The sequence below is a fragment of the Leuciscus leuciscus genome, assembly GCF_965113295.1.
Source record: "Leuciscus leuciscus genome assembly, chromosome: 9".
In the NCBI taxonomy this organism is placed as follows: domain Eukaryota; kingdom Metazoa; phylum Chordata; class Actinopteri; order Cypriniformes; family Leuciscidae; genus Leuciscus; species Leuciscus leuciscus.
Window position 1 is genome coordinate 22,962,197 of NC_138733.1, and position 17,034 is coordinate 22,979,230.

Consider the following 17,034-nt stretch of genomic DNA (forward strand, 5'->3'; position numbering starts at 1 on the left):
TGGTCTAAGGAAGGATATGTCTGTTTTATTGAGATTGTGATGTCAGTTTATGTGATTCAGAAGGAGCCGCCGGAAGCACGGCAAACTGCTGAAGACGCGGCGGCTTCCGGAAGTCACATTGTCAGCTGTTTGCGGTTGCTGTCTGTTCAGACTAAGTTATGTTAACATTCTTTTGTCGTGTGTGTGATTTCAGCACTTGGACTCGGAAAGCTTTAAATCATGGATGAATCAGATACAAGCGCTATTCTTGCGGAGGACTCGGAGTCGGGTGACTCCAGCAAAGTCTGTTGTTGTTTTAAGGTGACACAAAACAAACCTCCTCCGCCGTGTTCGTGTCCATTTTCCGTGACCGTGGAGCCCGTTATGTTCCTGTCCATGTTCTCCATAGCTCTCCAGATGCCTCTATACACGCAGTACCTGTGGGAACGTCTCAGTGAAGATGTGGGTTATAATGGAACAAAGGGAGGAGGATGTAATGCATCTACGGTCCACGACCCTCTGCTGAAGGTAACAGATATTTGACTCGTTGTCGTCTTGGTTTGGAAACATAAACGGAGAAGAACCGTTTTTCATTCCGAAATCAGTCGGTTCTTTTAGTGAATCAAATGCGCGCCTATTGTATTTTGATTCCCAAACGAATGACACTTTTGAGTCGGTTCTCTGTAGTGAGTCAAAAACACACACAGAATAGCGCATCTAGTGTAGTTCGATTCCCGAACGAATGACTGTTATGAGCCTCTCTTTTTTCAGTGACTTAATATAGCTCTTAAAGGGATAGTTCACTTTGAAATTAAATTTTGGTATGTTTTAGCTTACCTCAAGGGCATCCAAGATGTAGGTGTCTTTTTTTCCGCAGTAGTTTCAATTTAGATATTTTTGGTCAAACCGTTCTTGTCTGTCAGTCATATAATGCAGGTCGATGGTCACTGTCTCAAAGAGCATGCACAGAGTCCAAATTAAAACAATTCCCCATCGTCCAAATTAAACAATTCCCCATCGTAAGTACACATTGATGGCCTAAGACACGAAACGAGCGGTTTGTGTGAGAAAACGAACAGTATTTATATCGTTTTTACCTCTTGAACACAGCTGCGTCCAAATGATCTGAGAGCGCGGGCGGGTATAGATATATACACTAGATGTCGCATTGGCTACGGTTTCGCAGTAGCATCAGATCATCAGATAGCTAAACTTACGCAACACTCGTTCCCTCTCTAGAGAGAACCGAGGTTACGTTAGTAACCGAGTGTCGTTTTGTTCAGTGCTAAATTCTGCCTGCTGGCAAATCCTCTGCTTATAACAAACGAAGTGTTGACATTATGAAAGATTTATTGTTCAGTCAGCTTCATTGATAATAACGGAGCTTTGTGAGATTGCGATGAACTGAGATATCAGGGAATTATTAAGGGAGCGCACTTTGCGCTATTTCTGTCATGCCAAACCATGCACGTAGTAGCCTATGCTTGCTTTTATGTTAAATTAACAGTGGTTTGTGAATGTTTATGCTTTAATAACAAATAATTTATCACCATCATTACAGGTGTTTTATTTACCTTACTTGTGAGCATCACCAAGCCACAGCAGGCTACAGCATTCATGACCCTAGTTACCTAGTCACTCAGAAAACCACAGGCCAATCAGAAGAGAGGCTCATGAATATTAATTAGACAGGCCAAAATCGACCTGTTCTTGGCAGAGCTCCTGAGAAAGGAGCAGTACAAATATTTTGAGATGGTTTAGGTACTTATACCGCAAATATATATTCTTAAGGACATCAAAACCTAAAATAAAACTTCCAAAAGTGTACAATATGGGACCTTTAATATGTAACTTATTTCCCTCGTCTAGGAAGTCGAGACTCTGACTGCGCACTGGAGCCTGTACATCAATTTGGGTGGTTTTCTAGTTGGGCTGATTATGGTGACCCTGTTGGGCTCGTGGAGTGACCATGCAGGTCGGCGTATGGTTCTGATCATCCCATCCCTTGGCCTGGCTGTTCAGGCGGCCGTTTATTTGATTGTAATGTACCTGAAGCTGCCTGTGTTCTGGTTCCTTATTGGGAGGATCTGCAGCGGCCTCTCCGGGGACTTCAACGCCATTTTGGCCGGTTGCTTTGCGTATGTGGCCGACACGAGTGGCATGGGTTCTCGCACCTTTCGTGTGGCGATACTAGAGGCTTGTCTGGGATTGGCTGGCATGTTTGGGAGCATCATCGGAGGACTGTGGCGACGGGCACAAGGGTACTCAGCAGCTTTTTAAACATAAAATACAATTTTAATATTTCTGTAAAAAACAACAACAACGTCATGTTTTCCTCCAGGTATATCAACCCTTTCTGGCTAGTATTGGCCACAAATCTTGCAGCGGCCTTCTACACATACCTGTTTGTGCCTGAAACTGTCACCCCTGACCCCGGGGCAAAACTCCTCTCCACCAGGCATCACCGGGCCATCTACCACCTCTATGAATCTGACACGCCACAGGGACGCAGAACTAAACTATGGTTTTACATTTTCTGCTTCTTTTTGGTGGTGTCTGTACATTTGGGCTGCAGTGACCTCTATGTGCTTTATGAGTTGAGTGCTCCGCTTTGCTGGGGTCCAGAGATGATTGGTTATGGCTCTGCGGCCAAGAATCTGGCCTACCTCACCAGCCTGATGGGGCTCAGGGCCATGCAATGCTGTCTGGAGGACTCCTGGGTGGCTGTGGTGGGCCTTACCTCTAACATTGTCGGCTTGATTGTGATTTCGATCGCTGACACTACAGCTCTGATGTTTACCGGTAAGATCTTCTATATTCAATTTATACACCACCGTTCAAAAGTTTATGGTCGGTAAGATTTTAACTGAGAGTCTCTTATGCTCACCAAAGCTGCATTTATTTAATCAAAAATATAGTGAAAACAGTAATGTTGTGCAGTATTACAATTTAAAATAACTGTTTTGTATTTTAATATATCAACTATAATGTAGTATTATTTATATGAAATATAATTTTAAATGTATTCATTATTTTAATATGTAAACATTCCATTTATTCCTGTGATGGCAAAGCTGAATTTTCAGCAGCCATCTGAATTATCATATGATCCTTCAGAAATCATTCTGCTGATTTGGTGCTCAAGAAACATTTCTTATTATTATCAATATTTAAAACAGTTGTGCTGCTTAATATTTTTTAAAGAGACCGTAACATCCTTTCAGGATTTTTGTAATGCAAATATTAAAACAAATATTACAACTCATGTAGTTATAAGTGTAGTGTATAATTATGTATAATATATAATATAATACAATTTTATTAAAATGTATATTATGAATGTTATAGTTATATTTGTATATGGATGTTTATGTATTTATTATATAATGCATTGTGCTGTTTAAAACTGATTATTTACTGGTTAACAAGATCTTGAAAGTTTACTTGTACAAAACGGTACAACAAAATGTCAGAAAACATTGATTGAAAATTTAACTGACACTTTTCCAGAGTGACTATAAGACATTATGTTAATGTTCTACTGTTTAGATTAGGCCTATATTACAGGAGAAAGTTCAAGAAACTCTCTTGACATTTCGAAATATATGCAGTGCTGATGCAACCTCACGCTGTCCTCCAGTGGCTGAAGTAGGTAAATATGAATCAAGGAAATGAACTTACAGAAGTTGCTTATCTATCTATCTTTGTCAGGATATGGCCTGTGCTTCCTTTTTATGGCCTCTACCCCAGTCCTGAGATCTAAACTGTCCAAGCTGGTGGACCCTTCAGAACAAGGTGAAACAAGGATAGCATTTTGTCACAAATTAGTAACCTTTAGAATTAAATGGAATAACATGTTTTATTATTTTGTCTTATTTACTGTTATTATTTAGGTGCTCTGTTTGCTTCAGTGGCGTGTGTGGAAGGTCTGTGCTCACTAGTATCTAGTGGGGTTTTTAACTCTCTGTACCCTGCCACACTACACTTCATGAAGGGATTCCCTTTCCTCTTTGGGGCCGTCATCCTCCTCATTCCAGCTGGCATTATTGGGTAAGACCCCCTCAATGATTGTCATTTAGACTCTCAGTTCGAGAATGAATAACATTTTTATTATGATGTGTACAGGGGCTTGGGTTGCCAGGAGAAGAGAGAGAGCAGAACAAACAGTGAAGGCTCTGGAATATCCTGACAATTGACTCTGTGAGAGTTTTTCTAGAGCAGCAAAGGACAGAATGAGTCCAAGAATAAGCAATGATTTTCTGCACAACTGGGATCCTAAAGCTGATTGCCAATTGAGCGCACAAAATGGACTTGTGTTCAATTCGTGATGACTTGGGCATGCAGATTGCCGTGATTTTTGCCAAGAACAAAATCTTCTTTTTTTTTTTACGAAATTATTCCGCAAAGATACATTGAATTGATCAAAAGTGACAGTAAAAACTTTTATGATATTATAAAATATTTCTATTTCAAATATATGCTGTTCTTTTGAACCTTCTATTCATCAAAAAAAAAAAAAATCATTGTTTCCACAAAAATATTATGCAGAACAACTGTTTTCAGCATAAGAACCAAATCAGCATATTAGAATGGTTTCTGAAGGATCATGTGACACTGAAGGATCATGTGACACTGAAGACTGGAGCTTTGGATCACAGGAATAAATTACATGTTTTTTTAAGCGGATGTGTGTAGAGACAACTGTGAGTGAGCCATAGGTATGTGGATTTCCACAAAAAGTGTGAACACTGTGACTGGTGCTATCTAAACATTATTTCAGCGTCCTGACCAGCCCGACACAGCAACATTAGCTCAGCCAATGGCGTGAGTTTGGGTCGGAATTATCTGTCGACCACTGGGTGCCGAGGCAGTGTTTGAGAAACCTGTTTGGTCATGGCTCACTGTAATCACTGTATTGTTCCTCATCATGTTAAAGTCAACCCTTTTAATCTTGTGTCTTTTCTTCTTTGTAAGCATTAAGCAATAATGACCACTGTCACTTTCATTAAAAAAACTGTTTACTTAAGTTTCTTTTGTATATTTGTACAGGGATGCAGTGCACACACATTGAATCAGTCATGTCTCTCACTTCTTTTTTCTTCACTGTGCACTCTCACTCTCCCCCTCAAAGCATTATGGGAAATTTATTCTTAAAGCTGAACAACATAATAAATGGCAATTTACAATATTTCTATTATTACTGAAGACAACTCACTAAACATACTTTTATTACTATTACTCATTAATTCACAACATTTAAATGCTTCCCCATGTTAGTTGTGTTCTAGTTATCTGAGAATTACAGGGATTTGAGAGGAGACTCTTGAGATTATGGCTTGTCTGTCGTTTGCAGTATACTAACAGAAGGTGAAAATTACATTTTGTGCTTGTCTGAAAGTGTCAAATCGTTTATCTCAGCGGTTTTGTATTGGAATATTTGAATAAAGTGCAACAAGAATTTGGACATGCAGAATATGTATGATTTACATATATGAATATTAATAATGTTTTTCCAAAACCAGTTTTATTGCTGTTTATTTCTCAAAAAGAACATTTCATTGTACAGATTTTACACGTCGTATAAGACATGAAAGACAGACTGGCACACTTCATAAGGCAACAGTAGGGAGATCAATAGCAGGATAAAGCTTGAGGTGTCAAGAGGTGTTAGTAAATGTTCATTAGCATTTTCCTTGACCTGTTGAATCTTCACAGTGTCTGAAAATGTATCAGTGACTCAAATCTGCTGCATAATATCCTTGCAAATCCTAAGAAAGCCTCTACAGCAGTATTTCAAGTCATGTAACTGTCTAAAAGGATTTTTTCTAATACTGCATGAGGTGATGAATAACCATTATGATTTAGATGTGAAAAAATTGTTATTTGCTTTGTGAATGATGCAAGGTATAAAATAAACTGCACAAACCAGTAATTAGTCACGAAAGAATAACAGAAACTCTTTTTATGAAACTACAGTGTATTTGATGCTTTTTATAACCTACTGCAAACCAATTCGGAAAAATTAAAAATGAACATTTCATAAGGCTTTTTTTTATATTTCAATTGATAATGCTATGATGCAAGATTATCTAGTAGTATCTATCATATAAACAGAGACTGATTATGCTTTATGCTGATGTCATAAATACGATTGATAATGCAGAAATCGATTAAACTTCCTGAGTTACAGAAATGTCCCACACAGTTCTGGGAACATGGTCAGTACATAGCAAGTATGATTACTGCAATTGAGGAATATTCTTAGAATTAGAATAATCCTTAAGGTGCGGTCACATTTATTGTTGTTCGGAATCCAACGCAATCGCGAATTTTGTGTAAGGGTAAAAGATTTCCCTATGTAGATTTGACAACAGGTTTCAAGTTTCACCACATTGACCACCAGAAAGCTGGCTTGTTTGAAAGTGACTCTGTGTAAGCTGTGAATCATACATCACTACTCTATTGATGCCAAATTTTGCCAAAATGTCCCTAATGCGACCGCACCTTTAAAGTTCCATTGCGTCTCTGGGTAGGTTACATTTATTACATTTTTTTTTCTCCAAGAAAATTCAACCGTAATCTATCTAGAGCAGCTACATGCATACAACCAAAGGAAACACTGACCTCTGATGGTTAACGGGAGTGTTCAGGTTACATGATGGCCATTATTGGGAACGCAACATTATTTTATTTCTTGCTCTTTTTTGTCTGTTTTGGCAGCATCTGGTTGCTCTTGGCTGGGGCATTGCGCTGTCTTGGAAGCGCGTCTTGGCTGTAGGAAGCGCAGAATCTTCTCGATAGTGGCTTCCTGATACTCATGGGACCACCTGTGACATTAAGAGAAAAGATTTACATTCATTATTTTTCCAATTAGATTAGAGCAAATCTCTACAATAAAAGCTCTTATTGGATATGGATCTGGTGTATAATTTTAATCACGGCAAGTTACTGAACAGGCACAAACTACAGCAGTACATATTATATGTTAAAAAGTAACTGCACCAACATGTTTAGTGAGACAGAGTGTTGACTTACTTAATGCCATTAAATTTGAGAATGGTCCTCATGTCCTCCGGCAGAGTGGCCGGATCGGGCCAAACAAAGTTGTCAGTGACAGGAACAATGTTCTTCTTCTCATTCAGAGCAGTGACAATCTCCTGTGGATAACAAATTAAATCGTCACTTCACTGACAATATTAATACACATAATTACATACTTCAATGTGTTTGCAGAAGAGCGTTTTGGCATGGTTTATGGATTCTCAAATAGGGATTTAGGTAATGATGACTATGACTGAAGCCTTCAGGAGTGAGTTTTCCAGTTGAAGTGCAGCATTTTTGTACAATGAACTGAACCTTGATCAGTGTAAAATGACTTTATTTATAAAAGTAAAGCTTCTCCCTCTAACCTTATGAACCCAGTCTTTCATAGCCACGTCGCCCATACATTTGTCCAACGCATTGGCTGACAGCACCAAGATGAAGTTTCGTGCTCGGTGCACGCTCGTGATCAGCTTCTCCTCGAACCTGCCGGCTTCCAGTTTCTCCACATCGATGAAGACGCTGAAACCATGTAACTGTAGATGCACCTTCAGTAGGCTGCAGAGAAAGAAAAGAACAGGAGATTTAGGGTTTATTTCAAAACGATAAAAATGGTTGATATTAAAATTCTGTACTACTTTGTCTAAATAAATGAAAAAATAATGATTTAAAAAAGTTACAAGTGAATCACAAATGGTAAATCCATTTTCACAGTATGCACAGTATGAAAAAATGGGTTTATATTTTGAGATTTGCATTTGACAATTCAAGAGAGCAGTCAAGATTACATTTAACAGCGTTATTAAATTAAAACTGATTTTAAAGATTAACTTTAAGAGTTACATGGTCAAAGTAATCAAAATGTTTTGTTTTTTAAATAGGATAAATGTGCATGCACATTTATACTACCGATATATTTTGCATCCTTTAATTGTCATTAAAATGGAACTTTGGTAACTGAACGGATGATGATGAGATGGATAAGAGCCATCTCATTTGTGGTTTGACCTGGCAAGCTGTGAACCCGTAGTGCGACGGTAGCTGATGAACACATCAGGGCCTGCAGGCTGGGAATCAGTTAGCTGTTTAGCAGGGCAGCTGGCGGTAGAAAGGATCTTGGCACGATGGATGCCATTCTCTACATGGCAGTCAGACAGCAACTGTTCGTCTGTAATCTTGGCAATATTGTTCCGATCGACTCCAGACTGAATTAAGCCGTAGGTGTACTGACGGAATCGCGGGTCTACATCGGCCAGCCAGTCTGCCAGGTTATTGGGGTCACATGTGGAGTAGTTGGCGTAGGTCTTCAGTACACGCAGCTCTCTAAGAAACCTGTACAGAGGTCATCAGAGAATTGCTACAGGTTATGATAAAATGCCTCTATTTTGCCTCTTTTTTTTTTTTTTTCGTTTCAATTTACACTGGGGCTGAAGTAATGACTGCTGAGAATTCAGCTTTACTATCACAGGAATTTGAAAATACATTCACATAGAAAACAGTTGTTTCAATTTGTAATAATTTCACAATATTACTGTGTTACTGTATTTTTGTTCAAATATATGCAGCCTTGGTGAGCATGATAAGAGACTTCTCTCAAAAACATTAAAACATTTTAATTATTCCAAACTTTTGACCGCCAGTGTACATTATAACATTTGTTTCTCATACATTTCTCAAAATCCTAAAACATCCAGGTTTATTTCCAGGTTTAAATTAGATTTTTAATCTTCTAGACCCTAATTATGATTATAAACATTTCTATAAATATTTTTAAGAATGAATACTTTTCCAAGAATTAAGTAGCACTAGCCTCTTCCGAGTGAGTCCAGATGTCATGGCCAGATCCTGGATCAGATCCTGTTCTGTGATATTGAGCAGTAGATCTCCATCCACCTGCAGTTCCTGAGAGATATGGTGCCGAAAACTGTGATTAAGTCCACAGCAAACATCGGCATGATCATATCTTTCACCATTATCTTGTTCAGCTGAACAGGAAATAGGAGCTGTGTACAAACCTGAAACCGTTCAGTGAATGCACTGAAGCCAATCTGCTGAAGCCAGGTCTGCACCTCTCCACTCTTCCAGTTGGGTACAGATGGCAGGATACGCTTCGGGACGTCCTCACCCATCATTGTTAAGGCTCGCTTAGCCAAAGAGCAGACAGTGGCATTACTGGAGTACATGACGATCCTCTTTAGACTCTGGACAGCCCCAATCTCCTGAAATATCTGAGTAGAAAGATCCAATACTTAATATTCATTAAATGTATGAATATGCTTTATATATTTTGTATACTTGTGCCTTAGTTATTATATGATTATATGTTATGTTTTTATATTATATAATCATTTTTATTCGATTTTTTTAATTAACATTTTATTTTATTTTTTTCAGACCCTGAAATACCCAGGTAGAAAGATCCAGGATTTTACCTGATTTATTAAATGTATGAATATTTTATTTTATATATTACTTATTCTCATGTTTTAGTACTATATATCTGTATTAATTAAATACAATTTTATATATATATAGTATATACTAAGACACATGCTCTCACACATTTCAGCTAACGGGGGAACATTCTCAGAACATTCTGACAAAGTTATGAGCAAGTGTTCTTCCAGTAACGGTTTAGAGAACACTCAAATGCAACGTTCCCATAGTACTTGCAAAATGATAAAATAGATAACATATTTCCTTAATGTTTTCTCTAACATTCACATAACCAAGCCAAGGAATTTTTTCTCTATGTATGAACTCTATGTTATCAATGCTCTGAGAACATTCAGAAATAACGTAACTTAATGTGAACATAAGCAAAGCATTCATTGGAACATATTTTTGTTAGTTGAGGAAGGCCTAGAGAAGCGAATACAGTGTCTGTTTGACCTTGGTATTACGTTGACGGGACTTGATACTAGTCTCCACACACAGGTAGAACGCGGCGATGCATTTCCCCTCTAGACGTGTGCCGTCCAGCAGGGGCAGCAACTGCTGCAGGTCTGTCGCCGTGCGGCCCTGCATGCTGTCTGCGCTGTCCAAAAGGTTGCGTGCGAACTCATCAGGGTCTAAGGAGGCGATGAAGGGTTCCACCAGCTCCAGAGTACCAGACTTCACCACTTCTTTCTCTATCTCCCTGTTGGCTGCCAGTACAGCTACGGCCAGACAGGCATGGAACCGGATCAGCTCGTCCTCTTTGGAGAACGCTAGAGGGAACAGCCATTCGGCCGCCTGTTTTTCGATCATCAGACGCTGACAGCTGTGCCCGCCATGCATGGCACAGTTTGCCAGGGCCACAGCGCAGTGCCGCAGTACAGTTGGGTCTGTTCCACGGCACCAGTACAGGAGGGTGTCCAGTGCTCCGTTGGTGATGAGCTGTGCAGATGTCTCCTCTGTGTGTTTAAACATGTGCTCAAGGATGCCCGACACACTCCGTGCCAGCTGGGCATCCTCCTGCTCACGGGTCAGGTTCAGTATGACCCCAAGGCCCATCCGTGCCACATAATCCCTGCAAAGAAATAAAAGAAATTAGCATTTAAAAGAATTCTGATGCAAAAGCCTTCTGTCCAACAAATACACTAGCCTATAGTAATCCATCCAACCAATTGGCACCTACAAATATATTACCTTTTGTATTTACCTTTTACTTTTTAGTGGATGTATGAAGTGGCCTTAAGCTCACAAAAGTAGTACAACTTTTTTTTTTTATAATTATTTTTTTTATTATATTCTTTTATATTATTTCAATTGAGGTTAATATTCTATCCAATATCTATACAGGGCTCTGAAATTAGTTTAATAGGCTTACAGCATTTATGCTTTGGCCATTTATGTAGGCTATGTCTCTCCAGCACAAGCTTTCTCCTGTCTTCCGAGAAGCTGATCACTGCAGCGCAAATGGGTGGAGCTTACGTGGAGCTCCAGAGCTCCAGCGAGGAGGAGCGAATGTAATTTGGGCCTAATGGGTGGAGCTAGAATATCCAACAACACCCAACCTACTACCCAAAACTCTATCCCTCCACCCCATTTGAGCTCCAGAGAGGAGGAGCTGGACTAATCCCACCCTACCGGAGCTCCAGAGAGGAGGAGCTGGACTAATCCCACTAATCCCACCCCATTGGAGCTCCAGAGAGGAGGAGCTGTCCGTCATTTGACTCTGCGGTGAGTGAGTACCACTTGTGTCTTCCACAGAAAACCGTGCACATTAAGGTAAATTTCGTTTTACTGCTGACTAACATACGTTTATCGATATCTTTATTGAATAATTACTTACAATTAGTAGGCTAAATATGATTTCGAATAGATTTGACACATTTATTGAAAAGAACATCATGCTAATCAAGAAGTTTTTGTTTACAGACCAAAAGAAGCATGTCCCGCTAAACTGTGGTAAGAAATACTGATACTATACCCTACATTGCCAAATTATTGTTTTTAAATTTTTGTAATGTCTGTAAATATATTTACATAAAGACCATATTGCGTTAAAGTTATTTGTTGCTGAAGAAATTTTAAATCTGGATATAGCCTACCCCGTTAAATAGCCTATAACGTTAAATCGTATAGACACATTTAATCTTATTTAAAAAATAACGTTAGGGCAACCTTAAAGTAACGTTATAATACAGTTCTTTAACTACGTTCTATTTCTAAGAAAACTTTCCTGGCTATAACCAAAAACAAACCTTTAAAAGAACGTTCGGGGAACCAAAAATTGTTAGCTGGGTTCAATGGCATTCATTCATATTTAACTGTAACTTGACGTTCAAATACTTTTCAGGGCCCATTTAAACAACATACTTTATGTTCCTTACCTGTTTTCTGAGACCAATATCTGCTCAAGCAGCTTGGCAGACTCATAGGTGATTTCTACTGCAGGGGTCTGCAACAGCTGCAAGAGTAGCTCCAGACCCCCATCCAGCCGGATCCTGTTACAGATCTCCTCTGCTACCTGTCGACCCACTGTGGGCAGAACCCAGGCCTCCTCAACCAGCTGGAAAGTCTCAGCAATGGCTCGGCGAGTCTCTTCCATATCTCCTGTATCTTTGGAAGACTTCAGCGTTTTGATTGCGGAGCGCAACGCAGGAAGAGAGACTTCCAACACGTCCTGGACGTCGGTGCTGATCCCCGGAGACACAGCCCTGTGGTCGGAGCCGGTCCTCCGGTTGTGTAGCCGACTACTGACATATCCAGGAACCGTGAGTCTGTCGGAGCTAAACATGGAGAAATAACGGCAAATCTTGCTGATATAAACGACGAGGGACAAAAACATGTAGGATACCAGGTGTTTGTCTGTTGTTACAACAGTTCTGATGTTTCTGTGTCTTTCAGCTGTAACAAAGAAATAATCACGTCGCGGTTAACTCATTACGTTATCAAATCGTTTAATGCGAAACAGTTTAATCCATTAACAGCGACTGTTTGCACCAAACGACAGAATCCTGCTGATGTCAGGGAAAAATAATAATAATAAACGCAAATGACGTCAGAGACGTTACAAAGCCTTTAAGATACCCTTTACGAATCCACCGTTAGGAAAGGCCCATCAAGCTTGTTTAAAAACCATAAAATACCAAGATGAAGCTGTAAGAATGACTTGATCTTTGAGGAAAAATTAGACAAAATTAGCCGGTTTGTTGATGCAGGCTACATTGGCAATCGATCAGATCTTGTCAGACAAAGACGAATATTTCCACTGTCCTTTTGCCACATTCGGAGAGATTACTGTGAAAACCAACTAAAGCGATAGGCTAGGCTACTTGTTAAATAACAATATGATACTGTCATATTTTGAATGAAGTCAAGATTGTTGATAATGGATGCTCAAGCATCCTCAGCGTCCGTTTGTAGACCCGCCCAGTGATGTGGAGAATCAACCTCGGCGTCAAAGTGGTGCTCACTGAGTCACTGCAGAGTCAAATGATGTCCAGCTCCTCCTCTCTGGACGTCTGATGGGGTGGAGGGATAGAGTTAGGGTGTGGTTCGATATTCAGTAGCATGTGTTGTTCAGTGCAATGCTTGGCTCCACCTGCTGGAGAAAGACGATAATGCACCAAACCTACCAAAACAAAAGTGGAGCAATTAAGGGGGAGGCCCGGAGGTGTATCAACCTCATAACACCCATCAACCGCATAGTGAGTAACATGGTAAACACCGTCGGAACACATCAGAAACCACATAAAACACCTTTGAAACTGCACAACAACACGCTTAAACATACAGAACACATTAGTGACCACATAAAAACATAATAGATCAAATAAAATATATAACATGTTTATCATGTTTGTTGTAAGCAGTTGTGCAAGTCTGTGTGTAGATGCTGACAGGTTACAGAACGGTCCTATGGACCTATTAATCATTCACTTTTCACAGAAGTCAACAGGGTTATTTGTCCTTAGTAGTGCATTCCAACATTAGTCTAGTAAAGTATGTCATGGTGGACTCTGTTAAACAGACTATATCTTACATTTAGAAAGTTGTAAACAAGCATTATTTGTTTTGTAATACCTTTAAATGGATCACTCAAAATAGTGTAATCTACAAAAACATCCAAAGTCATTTACTTTGATCGTATTTATTAATGTTAATTTTATTCAAGTTAAAGAAATGTTACATAAAGTAGTCCTCATAAAATAGCTTTGTCTTTGTTATTATTATTAGAAAGCAAAACAATCCCTGTCTGGTTTTAATGATTACATTTGAACAAAGACGAAAACATATTGCAAAAAATAAGCAAACAAAAGAGGGTGAGTGACCTCTGAATCTATTGATCCACTGATTTCTCTTTGGTCCTGATGGTCTCAGTTCTTCAGTCACATAGACACCAGGATGAGGCTTTTTTTGCTGCTAGGACTGCTTTGCTTCACATATGCGGCTGAGCAAGGTGAGAACACTTACTTTTTATAACGATTTGATATATATTTTCTGTGTTACGTTGGAAATGTGCTCTTCTTCCTGTCAGAGTCGTGTATTGAGCGCTGTGAAAATGGGTTTGACGCCACCAAGAACTGCCAGTGTGACTCAATGTGCGCATACTACAAGAGTTGTTGCACGGACTATGAGTCCTTATGTCGTATTAGGAGTAAGTTTACCAGTGTGGTTTCATAAACCATTTCATAAACATGTGAAATGCAATGATCAAAACAGATGCATGAGAAACTGTTCTTGTTACAGCCCGTGGAGACACCTTTCCTTCTTACCCTGAGGATGATTATGAGGAGACAAATAGCTCAGAGGTACCAATCAGATCCAGATCACAGCAACGAATTTTGACCCCTTCTCCAGCAACCTTTGCTGATATATTCAGACTATTAACACCAAGTTCTCAAGTCTTTGATTCGACGTTAAATGATGACCCAACACCAGTGATTTCCACTGCTGCCACTCCAACTACACCTTACCCTCTATTACCCTCCACCATCAAGACCCCAACAACAACTGAACGAACAACCTCAACTGCTGATCCCACACCAACAAAAGCCAAAGACCCTGACGCTGAGGTCTGCAGTGGCAGACCCTTTGACTCCTTCATGCAGCTCAAAAACAGCTCTATATATGCATTCAGAGGTAAGTGCCTCACAGCAAAGAACAAAACTGTAAACAGTATACAAAATGACTTTACATTTTTTACAGTTGTAACGTGTAGTCAGTTTTGGTTTTGGTTTTTCTGTTCCATTCCTGTTTTACCTGCCTGAGTTCCTAGTTAGTTTCCTTGGTTATTAATTAGCTCCATATCTGTTCTGTTTTAGTCAATCGTCCTCTGTGTATTTAAGCCTTCAGTTTGCTGTGTTTTATTGTCTGGTATCATCGTAGTTTTACGTGGTTGTATTTGTTTATTCCCTGTTGGATTTATTAAAGACGCTTTCTGTTCATTACTCCTTCGTCGTCAGCCACGACACCCACCTACCGTTGCAACAGCAATATAAAAATGTACATACAATTATATTTACTACTGGTAGATTTTTTTATATATATATAAATTTATTTTTAAAAAAGGGTAAGTACGTAAAGGGAAAATAAAAGACAAAAGTTTAAAAAGTTTGCTTGTTTTATTAAAAAATTTGATATGTTTGTCACCAGGAGAATATTTTTTTGAGCTTGATGAGAAATCAGTATTACCGGGGTACCCAAAGCTCATTGAAGACATCTGGGGAATAAAAGGTCCGATAGATGCTGCCTTCACTCGCATAAACTGCCAAGGAAAGACTTACATTTTCAAAGTATGAATGACCTCAAATGATTTAGTTTATACAGTGTGAAAAGTTTATTTGTGTTATTTACAATACAGTAGCCAAAATAGTCACAATTCAAATTTTTTTAATCCAAGTTATTTAATCTGTTTAATCCGTGATTGAAAAAGACAGTATTTTATTATATTATTCCCAGGGTAATAAATACTGGAGGTTTGATGATGGAGTGCTAGATGAAGACTTCCCACGGGACATATCTGTGGGATTTGAGAAGATGCCAGACCATCTTGATGCTGCCTTTGCCATTCCTGCTCACAGCCATCATGGCAAAGAGAAAGTTTATTTTTTTAAAGGTCAGACCTAACTTTAATATGTATATATATATGTGTGTGTGTATATGTACATATACATGTATATATTCACATTGAATTCAAATTTACTTTCATATTCATTCATCTTTACTAAACAAAGTATATGTTTCTTCTTTCTAGGAGACCAGTATTACCAGTATGAGTTCAAGCACCAGCCATCCCATAAGGAGTGCATTCAGATGTCACTGAGATCTCCCTCAGCACTCTTCAGCAGATACACTGATATTTACTACGACCGATGGTTTGAGCACTTCAGCCAGCTCTTTGGTGGAGGTAAAACGTTTTTAGAGCAAGCTATCAATATTATGCACCTGGGAAAGCTTCCATAACACTATTTTTTTTTCCAGCCCAAAGTCATCACGGTGGCCATCACTTCATCAACAAAGACTGGATTGGGATCAGATCACCTGTGGATGCTGTGCTAGCCGGCAGACTCTACGTCACTCCGAGATGGCCCAACAGAAGGCGTCAGGACAGAAATCGGCAGGATTGGGACCAGCAGTGGGGCCAACGGTATGGTCAGCAGTGGGGTCAGCAGTGGGGTCAGCAGTGGGGCTCCAGGCGCAGGCAGAATAGGTCACCATACTGGGAGACTATGGCAGAGAGGGGCATCAGCATTGGACATGAGTATGCTCAGAGGTTTGGGCAGGACAGGTGGCAAGATCAGGACAGACGCAGAGACTATTATCATAGACAAAATGACTACGATTCTGACTACAGATACAAACCTTCGGAAGACATTGTCCATGACATGCTGCACAGGCGTCAGCCCTTACAGAGTGTCTACTTCTTCAAAGGAGGTACTGAAATTGAAATGATAGTATTATATTAGCCTACAGTATATTTATATTATATTATTTAAGTATGTGATAAAATTTCTTCACAGATATGTACTACAGAGTGAATCTCCGAACGAAGCGGGTTGACTATGCAAACCCTCCATATCCAAGACCTATTGGAAAATACTGGCTTGGCTGCAAAGACACACCAGGAGCAGAAAGGAGATGAGTCCAACTGTAAACAACTGCCGTTTAATAGTATTTACAGGCATACAGAAATAAGCTGCATTTGTAAGGTTAAAAATAAGGGTGATAAGTAAGGCCTTACTCTCCACAGATTTCCACACAAATGGAACAACATCATTCATAAATATTCCTGATTGTTGTGATTGATTAAGCTCAGTGGACACCATGCAGTTATTAGTCTAAAAGATAACATTTCGAATAAACAGATATATGAATTTAATGAGAATAAAAGCAATTGCATGAGAGGAATTTACTGATGCTTACAAAAGGCTGAAGTTGCCAAGGGCTTCGCAAACAACTTTTAGTGAGGAACAGTTGTGCAATCCTTCAATAAACAATGTTTTTAGTGAGGAACAGTTGTGCAATCCTTCAATAAACAATGTTTTTAGTGAGGAACAGTTGTGCAGTCCTTCAGCTTATTAG

At 39.3% G+C, this 17,034-nt stretch overlaps 3 protein-coding genes and 1 long non-coding RNA gene across 4 annotated transcripts in view; 3 read left to right on the forward strand and 1 right to left on the reverse strand.

Moving 5' to 3' along the window:
* slc46a1 (solute carrier family 46 member 1) lies at positions 1-5,005 on the forward strand. The gene is made up of 6 exons (XM_082180544.1): positions 1-507; positions 1,849-2,240; positions 2,321-2,781; positions 3,691-3,774; positions 3,873-4,029; positions 4,105-5,005. The coding sequence occupies exons 1-6, from the start codon at positions 220-222 to the stop codon at positions 4,166-4,168; spliced, it is 1,446 nt and encodes a 481-aa protein (XP_082036670.1). The 5' UTR covers positions 1-219; the 3' UTR covers positions 4,169-5,005.
* Positions 4,374-17,034, reverse strand: part of sarm1 (sterile alpha and TIR motif containing 1) — a 14,560-nt gene continuing 1,899 nt past the window's right edge. Inside the window, exons 2-9 of the mRNA XM_082180589.1 lie at positions 11,838-13,081; positions 9,913-10,531; positions 9,036-9,248; positions 8,831-8,922; positions 8,029-8,352; positions 7,389-7,578; positions 7,015-7,136; positions 4,374-6,806 (exon numbers count right to left, since the gene is read on the reverse strand). Coding sequence (XP_082036715.1) covers positions 6,662-6,806; positions 7,015-7,136; positions 7,389-7,578; positions 8,029-8,352; positions 8,831-8,922; positions 9,036-9,248; positions 9,913-10,531; positions 11,838-12,295 — 2,163 coding nt within the window. The 5' untranslated portion in view covers positions 12,296-13,081 and the 3' untranslated portion in view covers positions 4,374-6,661. The remainder of the gene's footprint in view (positions 6,807-7,014; positions 7,137-7,388; positions 7,579-8,028; positions 8,353-8,830; positions 8,923-9,035; positions 9,249-9,912; positions 10,532-11,837; positions 13,082-17,034) is intronic.
* Positions 11,189-11,979, forward strand: LOC309506689. Its single transcript, XR_014208898.1, has 3 exons — positions 11,189-11,232; positions 11,383-11,412; positions 11,870-11,979. It is a non-coding gene; the product is annotated as an uncharacterized lncRNA (long non-coding RNA).
* vtna (vitronectin a) lies at positions 13,782-17,009 on the forward strand. Its single transcript, XM_082180532.1, has 8 exons — positions 13,782-13,909; positions 13,988-14,107; positions 14,200-14,592; positions 15,106-15,245; positions 15,412-15,568; positions 15,707-15,859; positions 15,934-16,386; positions 16,473-17,009. Exons 1-8 carry the CDS (start codon positions 13,855-13,857, stop codon positions 16,592-16,594), a joined length of 1,593 nt encoding a protein of 530 aa, XP_082036658.1. The 5' UTR covers positions 13,782-13,854; the 3' UTR covers positions 16,595-17,009.